At 39.6% G+C, this 12,049-nt stretch overlaps 1 protein-coding gene across 2 annotated transcripts in view; it reads right to left on the reverse strand.

Moving 5' to 3' along the window:
- Positions 1 to 9,458, reverse strand: part of DLG3 (discs large MAGUK scaffold protein 3) — a 299,457-nt gene extending 289,999 nt beyond the window's left edge. Inside the window, exons 1-4 of one of the 2 annotated variants that reach the window (XM_069747299.1) lie at positions 9,338 to 9,458; positions 9,062 to 9,193; positions 7,316 to 7,407; positions 2,305 to 2,442 (exon numbers count right to left, since the gene is read on the reverse strand). In XM_069747299.1, coding sequence (XP_069603400.1) covers positions 2,305 to 2,442; positions 7,316 to 7,407; positions 9,062 to 9,193; positions 9,338 to 9,368 — 393 coding nt within the window. In that variant the 5' untranslated portion in view covers positions 9,369 to 9,458. The remainder of the gene's footprint in view (positions 1 to 2,304; positions 2,443 to 7,315; positions 7,408 to 9,061; positions 9,194 to 9,337) is intronic. The other variant, XM_069747298.1, reaches the window with a different exon arrangement.
- Positions 9,459 to 12,049: the final 2,591 nt, after the last annotated feature.

Consider the following 12,049-nt stretch of genomic DNA (forward strand, 5'->3'; position numbering starts at 1 on the left):
TGGTGCATCACTGCAAGTGAAAACATTCACCCAGTGAGCTATGAAACTCATGTATTGGCCCTGTTCATAGTTGCTACTCAAGGTATCTACAGTGCAGTACAAAAAAGGAGTGCAAAGACAAGCTCAGATAGCCCACTACGTTCTCCTGCATGTGAAAACAGAAACCTCTTTCCCTCTGTACCTCTTTCTGTGAGAAATAATGGCATCTTGGTATCTTCCTGCAAGGCTGACCACATGCCATAATTTCTCAAATGGCAGCAGAATCCACAAGCTGGTAAGGCAACAACTGCACTACCAGCAATTTGAGAAGCTGTGAGTTTAGTTGGCAGTGAATGACTGGGAACATATGATTGTTACCTCGCCACACAACCGGCAATGGATATTTGCCATTTTATTGGAGAAGGAAGAGTTGGAGTATGACATGCAGTAAAGGAGAATGACAATGATGATGATTGTGGTAAGGATGACACCAAACAGGTGCTACCTATGGATGCAGCTTGGCTGACAGAAAGATGAGCAAGGTGAGAAGGGGAGGAGGACAACTTGAGGGTTGCTCTGATTCCTGGCTGGATTGACTGCCAAATGAGCCGGTGATTTTGTTGCATGTGCTAATAGAGCGCCTAAGGTCCTAGTCTGTAAGAGCTGAGATGACCACAGCTTACTTTCCTATTGCAGAGTTTGCAGCATGCCAAAGAATCATCTGCCATCAATGTGCAAAAGAACATACAGTGGGGGAAAGAAGTATTTGATCCCTTGCTGATTTTGTAAGTTTGCCCACTGACAAATACATGAACACTCTATAATTTTAAGGGTAAGTTAATTTTAACATTGAGAGATAGAATATCAAAAATTAAAATCCAGAAAATCACATTGTATAAATTATATAAATTTATTGCCAGATTCTATATCTGGGCAAGAAAAATGAAAATTACATGCATAGAATGGGAGGAATGGAACTAAGCAACAACACATATGAAAAAGACTTGGGTGTACTAATAGATCACAGACTGCACATGAGTCAACAGTGTGATGCAGCAGCAAAACGGGCAAACACAGTTCTAGGAAGTTTTTAAGAGAAGCATAGAGTCTAGATCACATGAAATAATTAATACCCCACTACTCCTCCTTGATCAGGCCTCATCTGGATTACTGTGTCCTGTTCTGGGCACCACATTAAAAAAAAAAAAAAGACATTGAAAAACTAGAGCAAATTCAGAGAAGAGCTACCAGGATGGTGAGCGGACTGCAAAGTATGTCCTATGAGGAATGGTTAAAGGATCTGGGAATGTTTAGCTTGCAAAAAAAAAAGGCTAAGAGGACACTTAATAGGTGTCTACAAATATCTGAAGGGATGTCACAGTGTAGAGGGATCATCATTATTCTCATTTGCGCATGGAAAAACAAGAAGCAATGGAATGAAACTGAAAGGGAAAAGATACAGATCAGATATTAAAAAAAAAAACTTTTTTACAGGCTGCCACGAGAGGTGGTGAGTTCTCCTTCAATGGAAGTCTTCAAACAAAGGTTAGATGAACATCTGCCTGAGATGGTTTAATGAGTCCTGCATTGAGCAGGGGGTTGGACACGATGACCCTTGAGGTCCCTTCCAACTCTAACATTCTATGATTCTATGCACTGTATTTAATTCCTGTATTATAGCCCTATTGACTGTACATACTCTGTAGGGCATACTTTTTTGGTATGATATTTTGCCATCAGTCTAGAAACTTGTATCTTGTATGTTCATTCCAATTTTGTTGTTTAAATAAAATTTATACTTTTTAACATATCCTTGCTTTGGACCTTTTTCTATCAGTTTTTGTTGTATATGACAGAAGCAGTGTGATATCAGATCCACTTGATAGCTTTAAGCTGACAGCAATTGCTCTCAACTCCCCCAATACACAGGAACGCTCGACTTGGCAGACACTTTCAGTGTTCTCTATGAGAGGTCTGCTGTCAGACTCTTCAGGCAGTGACCCATTTCCATGCTGAACCAAAAGATTGGTTGTTGAAAGTTAATCATCATCCATCAGGTGAGAATCAAGAGGCCCACATACACATCATATGGTTGCAGATCCTACTTGAAATTGGCGGGTTCAGAAAACTTTTATCTAACGTGTATTGCAACCTTTATTTCTCAATTCTCCATTTGACAAAGGAGGTACGTTTCAAAGAATAAATGATTTAAAAAAATGCAATTCCTAAAATCTACGATAAGATTACGCAAACATAAAACAAAAGTCCCATTGGTAACATTAATTGTGGAAAAACAAGTATGAACTTATATCTAGACAGTCTGACCTTGGGAAGAATGGTGTGTTGTGGGCAGAGTAATGTCTGCACAGTTTCTTTTTGTTCTGTAATCTTCCCAATTACTCGAACACACTGAGGCTCCAAGTTGGATCTCATGTTATCTCTAATATCCGAATCCTGAATAGTCTATAAAAAATAATGTGAAGAAATGTTAGCATCAAGGAAGCACAAAAGTATATATGCCATATACATATAATTGTATTCCATATACATTGGCATGTAAAAATGTTGGCACCCCTGGTCAAAATTACTGTTATTGTGAAAAATTAAGCAAGTTGAAGATTAAATTATCTCTAAAAGACATAAAGTTAAAGACAACACATTTCCTTTATATTTTAGGCACAAAAAAAAGTTATTTTCATCTTTTACATTTTAAAAATTACAAAAAGGAAAATGGGCAGATGCAAAAATGTTGGCACCCTGCACGGTTAGTAACTAGTAACACCCCCTTTTTCCAGTTCTGTGAGATTCCAGGGTTGTCTTGCATGCACTGCTCTTTTGAGGTCTAGCCACAGATTTTCAATAATGTTAAGATGAGGGGGCTATGAGGGTCATAGTAAAACCTTCAGTTTGCGCCTTTTCAAGTTGTCTGTTGTCAATTTTGATAAGTGTTTAGGATCATTATCCATTTGTAGACGCCATCCTCTTTTCAATTTCAGATTTTTACAGAAGGTGTTATGTTTGCATCAAGAATTTGTTGAAATTTCATTGAATCCATTCTTCCCTCTACTCGTGAAATATTCCCCGTGCTATTAGCTGCAACAAGACCCCAAATCATGATTGATTCACCCCCATGCTTAATGGTTAGCGAGATTTTCTTTTCCTGAAATTCTGTGCCCTTTTTTCTCCACACATACCTTTGATCATTGTGGCTAAATAGTGATATTTTAGTCTCATTGGTCCACAGGACTTGTTTTCAAAATGCATCAGGCTTGTTTAGATGTTCTTTTACATACTTCTGACTCTGAATTTTATGGTGAGGATGCAGCAGAGGTTTTCTTCTGATGACTCTTCCATGAAGGCCATATTTTCTGCAGGTGTCTCTGAACAGTAGAACAATATACCACAACTCCCGAGTCTGCTAAATCTTTCTGAAGGTCTTTTGCAGTCAAGGAGGGATTCGGATTTGCCTCTCTAGCAAACCTACAAGAAGCTGTTACTGAATTTTTTCTCTTTCCTCCAGACCTTATCTTGACTTCCACTTTTCCTGATAACTGCCATTTTTTAATTACATTTCGAACTGAGGAAAGGGCAACTTGAAAACGGTTTGCTATCTTCTTATAGCTTTCTTCTGCTTTGTGGGCCTCTACCATTTTCATATTCAGAGTGCTAAGCAGCTGCTTAGAAGAACCCATGGCTGCTGTGTTTTGGCACAAGGTTAGAGGAGACTGGGTTTTTATAAAGCTGAGAAATTTGCATCACCAGGCTTTTCCTAATGATGATAATGAACAAGCTATAACCCTAACAGGCTAATTAAGGTCTGAAATGTTGGTTAAAGTTTTCTGAGCACACAGCTCAAATGGTGCTTAAACCTTTGCATCTGCCCAATTTCCTTTTTGTAATTTTTAAAATGTAACAAATGACTATATATTTGTGTTGCCTAAAATACAAAGGAAATGTGTCATCTTTTTATATTGACCTTTTAGAGATAATTTCATCTTCAGCTTGCTTAACTGATCACAATAAGTCATTTTGACCAGGGGTGCCAAAACTTTTACACTCCATGGTATATGGCGGTGGACAAAGCTACATGGCCTCTGCTCACTGCTTCATCCAATACCTAGATAGTGCAAACATAGACTAGAAAGTCTGACAATGTGCCAAATTTATCACAATTGCTCATGCGGACTGATACATTTTATGCATGTTTAGACACGTTTGTCTAGTTTTGGTTTTGCACCACATATTGGTTGACTTATTTTGTGACACTTTCTAGTGCAGTTTGGTACATATTTTTACATTTTAACCAGAAGTGCACAACCTTTTAGGCTTAAAGGGCCACATTGTCAGACTGAATAAATTCCAAGGGCTGCAGTAAAACCTATAGCAGTAATATGATGTGGGACATCATCAAATATTGTCCTTAAGTCCCATATACAGTTCTGACAAAAATTAGGAGACCACTGCAAAATGTTCAGTTCCTCTTGATTTTTCTCTTTATAGATATATTTTTGAGTAAAATGTAAATTGTTCTTTATTCTATAAACTTCCGACATGTCTCCGAATTTCCAAGCAATACATTTTTGTATTTTTTTTCTGACAAAGAAAAATGGTCAAAATTATAGCAATTCTCCTATTGACTTCCGGTGTCATCGCAACATCTTAAGTGATCATCGATCTAAGTAGGTTGAAGTCCTTTACAACTTCCAGTTCATCGTTTTTCATCTCAAATGTGTCCAGGTCGAACCTGGCAGAAGACAATATATTTGCCTTCTTTGTGTTGAGTAGCAATCCCATGCTCAAGCTTTCCATCTTGACACTCCGTGATAAATCCTTCATTCCATCTAAGCTAGTTGCAATCAATGTTGTATTGCCTGTGTATTTAAGATTGTTGATGATTTGTCCAGCAATTTAGATTTCTTCTTCTTTTTTAGAAAGAAAGTGGCTTCTGCATTTAAATCGAAGAGAAACTGAAGCGAAATGGTGATAGGATGCAGCCTTGCTGACGCTTGCTCTACTTTGAACCATGCAATGTTTCATTCAGACTGTTGCTTTTTGGTCAATGTAATGGTTCCTAATGAGGCTGAACAAATCGTTTGGAAAACCCATATCCTTCATGTTATTCCAAAGTTTCTGGTGATCAACACAGTCAAAGGCTTTGCTGTAGTCGATAATGCATGAATAGTTCTCCAAAAATTAAGTGAAAACATAATATCTGTCATAGAGAAAAATTAATATCTAAATATAACACCCCAGGTAACCAGTTGTTACAGTGATGTTGCCTTCCTTTCGGGGAGGGTCATGTCATGCTTGGAGGCAAGGAGGATTTCCTTTACCAGGTAAAGCACCTACATGCAACACATTCTGAATCCAGGTCAGAAGGGGAGCTCTGAACCTGGATTCAGTGGAGCTTCCCCAGATATATGTATTCTGGTCTGGAGGAGGAGTTAGGCAGTTGGTAGCAGAAGTGGAGGAGAGATGAGTGAGAGCAGATAGTGGGGCCATGCAGCCAGGTGTGTGCTGCAGCTCCAGGATGGAAGAGAACCTGAAGGGTTGCAGTGATAGTGAGCATTTGAGGGGAGAAGCAAAGGAGAAGAAAGGAGCTTGGAGGGGAACTGTGACCACGCACCCTCTAAGCTAAAGTGCTGAAATCGGGCACCGGGAGCCTGAGGCTGTGTTGTACTCCAGGTCTCACAGCAGAACCAGAAGCACAGAGGATTGCAAGTCGTCTATCCACACCCACACCTGAAGGTGCAGCAGTAAACAGAGAGCCAGACGGTCATGCTAGAGACCCTGTAAAAAGGCTTTCACTGCTGACCAAACAGGTTACTGTCCCAGGACAGGAGAGAGAGGACTTTGTAAGGGAGCCACAGGCAGCAAGGACCTCGCATAAGAGCGCAAGCAGGAAGGCTTACAAAACTCACCTAGGAGAGGGATCCACCATTGCCTCCAGGCCAGCCGGATCACATCACCACCTGTTGCTGGTACCCTGGACTGTGGCTTACTACAACCAGTAAACCAGGTAAAGAGACTGTAATCCTGTGTCCTCTGTTTATTCTGGCACCACACCACTCTGGCCAAACACACCAGGAGCCCTGGGGATCCCGCTTCACCTGTGGAAAGCGACACCATCTTTGCTGCATCACCATCGCCCCAGAGGACCCTTTTTAAGCAGCGTTGCTCACTCTTGACTGAGAACCACAGGTGGCGTCACAAACTTTTATTATTTTCACATCCCCTTTAAAGACTGTTCCCCTTTTACTTGGACGCCCAGGCCCACGGACCACGTCGCCGCCACTGTGACCTCTTTAACAACAGGACCCGGTACCGAGTACCCCACGGCCCTGGCGGGTGACTCACATACAGAAATCTCCAGGTTGGGGACATGTTCCCCTCTCATTGAGCATGTTGTAGCCCTATTGCCGGTGCTCATGCATGGTTCCCCTTCCCCCTCCGTGCAGGGACACAGGCATACTCACAGCAGCCACGCGGCGTAGTCCCCGGCATTCTACCTGCTTTCTGGTGTTGAGCCTGCCGCAGTTCCCGGGAATGCGCCTAGCACACGCTGCCTTGTTTCTAAAGGGCCAGCATACACACCTGCAAAATCGCTTCCAGCCAATAGCTGGGAGGCATCCTGTTTAAAAGGCACTCTCCACACTAGGGTATTGTTTCGTTCCCATTTTTTATCATGCTTGTAATTTTTTTTATAAACCTTGACAAGCTTTTCGGATTAAATATATAAAATTTAATAGTTCTGTTCCTCTTGCTCTATAAACCACACCCTTGAATCCATACACTACCTGTAACGAGTGTCCAATCAGTCTGTATAAACGATTGGTGATGGCAGCTAGTAGTTGTTCATTTTTTCTGTTCTTGTGGAGCTGGCAGTGACCATACCAGGGTATATATATATATATATATATATATATATATATATATATATATATATATATATATATATATATATATATATATATGTTCCATGGGTTGGAATTGGAGAAGTATATACCATGCGCTCAATGTGAGTTCTCCAATAACTGGCAAAGTAGTGGAAACAGCCGTGGCCTCGTCCATCACTTGTCAGCCAGTTACTTAGCAGTGGTGGGATCTGCTTGATCTCTCTGGTAACAGTGGTGGGACTTGTTGAACAGCCCCCACCCACGGCTGCCATCTTTGCAAAATATCAAAAATGCATAATAAATAGGTCTAAAACTGCATTTTGAGTCAAATCTTGCCATATTTATTGATAGGGTGCAGGCAAATTACGGTAATGCCTCTGCCCCAATATGTTTGCATTTCTCGTTAACATTTTCTTCATTAAACTACCAAGCTTGATTACCTGCTGGTCCTCCTTGAATGGGTCTAGGTTTGGTCTCTCAGTTACATCAGTGTTTGAAGAATTCAGCGTTAATTCATAACACTCTTGTATATCTGGAAAACAAAACCTAAGGTGTCACAAGTAATGTGGAAACAAAAATGTAGGATGTCTTTGTAATGTCATATGGGCATGCATTTTATGATGTTGGAACCTGGATTTTCAATTGACAATTGCATTTTCAATATGCTTTTCCCTTACAAAAATGGAGCACTTACATCTAGAACAATAATAATAGGTGATATCAGGTGGTTGAAGGACACCACTTATTTTGGAGAATTATCTGGGCGCGACCTGGGTGACCTGGGTGATGGTTGACACCATAGTTAATGTGTGTCCTGTTATTTTGTTGAAGTTCAACCAGAAGAACTAAAGTTTAAAAAAAGTATCTGAGTCTAGCACTGTCATCATTTACACCACAGATTTTACTTTGTTCCAATTACTAATTATCCTAATGTTTATTATTTTAATGAATGCAGCTATCCTACAAAATATCTTACAATATCGCAAAGTATTTTCACTATTATGCCTCCCTTGTTCTTCTAATCCCCTGGACTCCCCCTTCCTGGGAAAATAACTCTGAATTCTTCAACCATAGCCTGATTTACAGGACATTAACTCTTATCGACCTGTTATGCAAACTGACACCACAAACCTTTGCAACCAATATTAACCGTTACATCACTATATTGTGATAGTATTGCTTTAATTTTTTCTTTCTATAAATCAATAGTACACAAGAAAATAAGAAACTTTGCAATATATCTGATCAAAGAAATGTGTTTCTTTTTCCTCCAGGACTGAAAATCCGCATTCAGATAGATGACAGTTGCTGCTCATAATATTCTATGGAGAAGAGAGGGGGAAGAGGAAGGAGTAACTAGAGGCCACCGCAGACGTTCTGCTGCAAGTTCTCCTGAAACAGGTTACAATTTAAACTTTTAATATTAAAGTATAAATGTAATTTAAGGAGAACATGCAGCAGCATGTCTATGTCTACCTCTAGCTCCTCCCACTTCCTCCTCGTTGACCCTCCTCTCTCCATAAAATTTTATGATCACCAACTGTCAACTCCTGTATCTTTAGGTTAAGTTCACACGCAGCATTTTTGCTGCGTTTTTTCAGCGTTTTTCACCCATTGACTTGAATGGGTGTTGAAAAAACGCTGCAAAAACGCAGGTATCATTATTTGCTGCATTTTGCTGCTGAAAATTCAAAGGACCTTAGCATGGACAAAGAGAAAAAAAACGCACCAAATGCATAACAAAAAATGCACCAAAAATGCACCTAAACCTGCGTTTTTTACGCAGCTTCTTTCCTGCCAAGAAGATCAGGTAATAAAAGCAGCAATAACGCCCTGTGTGATCTTACCCTTAACATTAAAATCTTCATTAACTGAAGACAGATTTTATTTGGTTGGCCATAAAAGATCAGTCCAGGAGGAGGAAAAAAAGAAAAACAGATTTCTCTGATGAGATATATTACAGAGATTCTTATTTTCATGTTAACAATTGAATTATGAAATAATAGTTAAAACAACGATTACTCTTTCTCTTTGTATTGCTAATTAAAGTGGAAACATTCCCATTAGTAAATGATTTTCGCTAGTTTTTCTGCAGTTACTTCTATGTTAAGGATATAGTATTTATACATAACCTGTAATTATTCTCATTGATCATTGTTTTATAAATTTGTTAAAAAGTTTCATACCCAGAAGAGCCTGGAAGAGGTCACTTCTCAGCATACACGTCACCTCCTCCAGGGAATCTCTGAGCATCTTCTGTCCAGATGCAGAGAGTTTGGCTTGGTAAGAACAGAGCAGGTGCAGAGCCCTTTGAGTATCTGTAGAAAACATGCATTAATATATTATTGTACCTATGGGCATACAGGTGCTTTGGTAGGGCAGAAGGCTACAAGAATGAATTGCATTTGACTGACGATATTAGGAAGTGGCTGGGGTATGGAACACCAAGAAAAGACTCTTACCTCTTTTAGAAGACATGTAGGGGTTGTTCATGACACCAGCAGCCTGTGATGTATAGGAATGAGGTGTCTGTTCCTCCACTAGCACCAGAGCTGCTTCCTTGTCTGATCCAGATCAGCTTCTGGAAAGTTTGCTTAGCAAAAGTAGGACAAAGTGCAACTGCAAACAGGGATCTGCAATTACTAGTCAGTGACTGCCCTGAACACATACACGTAAAGTCAAGAGCAGGCCAGTTATGATCATTAACACAGCATCCGCCTACGCTAGGCTCATATTATCACAGGACTCAGTTCTTCTCATGACTGTGCTACAACTATTTACATGGTATCACTTTATTTCAGCGATTGCACACTGCATGGCACATGAAATCAAGTCTGGATGCTCTGCTATTTAGGATAATATTGAAATGCTCATTTTTAAAGGTAATTTGTCATCTTCAGAAACCCTATTTACCTGCAGAAATAGGGGTAATCTGCAAGTAAATAGCATTTAATTTTTGCCTGGCTAGTTTAACGGAGCAGCGGCTACAGAGGCGGTGATATGAAGCTGTCTGCAGACCTCATGCACATTAAAAAAAATAATATTTTTTTTTGTTGCTTAATATGATACAGCCCGCCATATCCCACATTGTAATTTTGTAAACACAAAAGAGCACAGTAAAACCAAAAACACTCCGTTGCAAAAAAAATCACAGTAATCAGCAAGTGCTAGTAAAAAGATGTAAAAAACAGGGTTTTTGGTTGATAAGTTTTTTTGCAAAAAATGTATACTAAGCTGCTCCACCAAACGTCAAGGTATACCTATATAGAGCAGTCCTAACTGATGTATGCAATTCCTATCTGATGTATTTAAAAACCTGATCATTGAAACAGGCCTCATCGAGAAGCCAAAAAAAAATTCTTTTAGTAATGTAATACAGTAGGGGAAATCTCATTTTGAAATTGTTTGTAGCATCTAGTCAATGTTATACAGGCCCCAAATTTTTTTGTAGGTTACTAATATCATACAGTAGTGGAGATCTCATTTTAAAATTGTTTGAAGCATATCTTCTTTGTCATAAAGCCCTCATCCACAGTTAAACAATTCTTTCTTCTGTTACTAATGTCATACAGTAAAGGAGATCTCACTTTGAAATTGTTTGGAGCATCTAGTCAATGTTATATAGGCCTCATTGACAGGCCAAAAAATATTTCTTCTGTTACTAACGTAATACAGTAGGGAAGATCTCACTTTTGTAATTGGAGCATCTAGTCCGTGTTATACAGGCCTCATCGATAGGCCCCCAAAAATTGTCTGCTAGCAATATAATACAGTAAGGGACATCTCCCTTTGAAATTGTTGGTAGCATCTGTTCAGTGTTATGCATGACTCATCCACAGGCCCCCCAAAAATGTCGGTTACTAATGTCATACAGTAGGGGAGATCTAATTTTAAAATAGTTTGAATCATATCTTTTTTGTCATTAAGCCCTCATCCACAGTTAAACAATTCTTTCTTCTGTTACTAATGTCATACAGTAAAGGAGATCTCACTTTGAAATTGTTTGGAGCATCTACTCAAGGCCTCATCGGCAGGCCAAAAAATATTTCTTCTGTTACGAACATTATACACTACGATAGATCTCACTTTTAAATTCTTTAGAGCATCTCGTCTGTTATACACGCTTCATCCACAAAAAAATTGTGTTACTAATACTCATACAGTAGGGGAGATCTCACATTGAAATTGGAGCATCTAATCAATGTTATACAGGCCTCTTCCACACTGAAATAATTCTTTAATCTATGACTAACGCAACTCAGCACACCATATTTCACCTTCTCATTTAGTGCTGCTGAAATTCAACTGTGTGCAGAGGTGGTGCAGGGTAAAAAATCTAATTTTTAGTTGCAAATACTGTTCTCCTAGCACACTATCTGAGCAACATGACTGGGAAAAAGTTAGGTCGTGGTGGAAGAGGAATTAGGCTTGCTGTTCAAGGTGTATGTGGGGTAGGTGCTATTGTTTGTGAAAGCACTAGTGAACCAACAACATCACATCCCATCCAAAGATAACTGACAACTTCTATTACTGGATTTTGTATTTTTTAGTGCGCTGCATTATTCTTGCGTAATTGCAGTCTGTGATATCTTTAGTGTGGCTTCTGTGCCTGCTGTTGCTGCTGCTGATTTTAACACTAATTTGTGGAAATGTGAACAGTCCTGCTTAGGTGTCCAACTACTGGTTTGGCTGTAGTGGAGGACTTGTTGGTCCCTATTATACTATTTCTACAGTGGAGAAATTGAAGCCCCTGTTGTTTATTAGTTTAGTTCTCCATGTTCTAGTGTGTATTTGTGTTTTTCTGCAATCATAGCTGTTTAGTTCTCCAACCCCTGTTGTCTATTAGTTTAGTTCTCCATGTTCTATTGTGTATTTGTGTTGTTCTGCAATCATAGCTGTATAGTACTTTAGTTCTCCAACCCTTGTTGTCTATTAGCTTAGTTTTCCATCTTATGGTGTGAAGTGGTTTAGTTCTACAACCCTAACTGTTTAGTAGTTTAGTTCTCCAACCCCTGTTGTCTAGTAGTTTAGTTATCAGTTTATTTCTCCATTTCCAAGCGCCCTGCGAGCCTTGTGGATTGCAAGACTTCTGGAGCAGCCCCTTCCCCGACTGCCCCCACAGCCACCAGAGTCACACTGTGGCCCAGTCACCGAGATGTAACTCCCCTGTCCAT

The sequence above is a fragment of the Ranitomeya imitator genome, chromosome 2 (genome assembly GCF_032444005.1).
Source record: "Ranitomeya imitator isolate aRanImi1 chromosome 2, aRanImi1.pri, whole genome shotgun sequence".
NCBI classification, from domain to species: domain Eukaryota; kingdom Metazoa; phylum Chordata; class Amphibia; order Anura; family Dendrobatidae; genus Ranitomeya; species Ranitomeya imitator.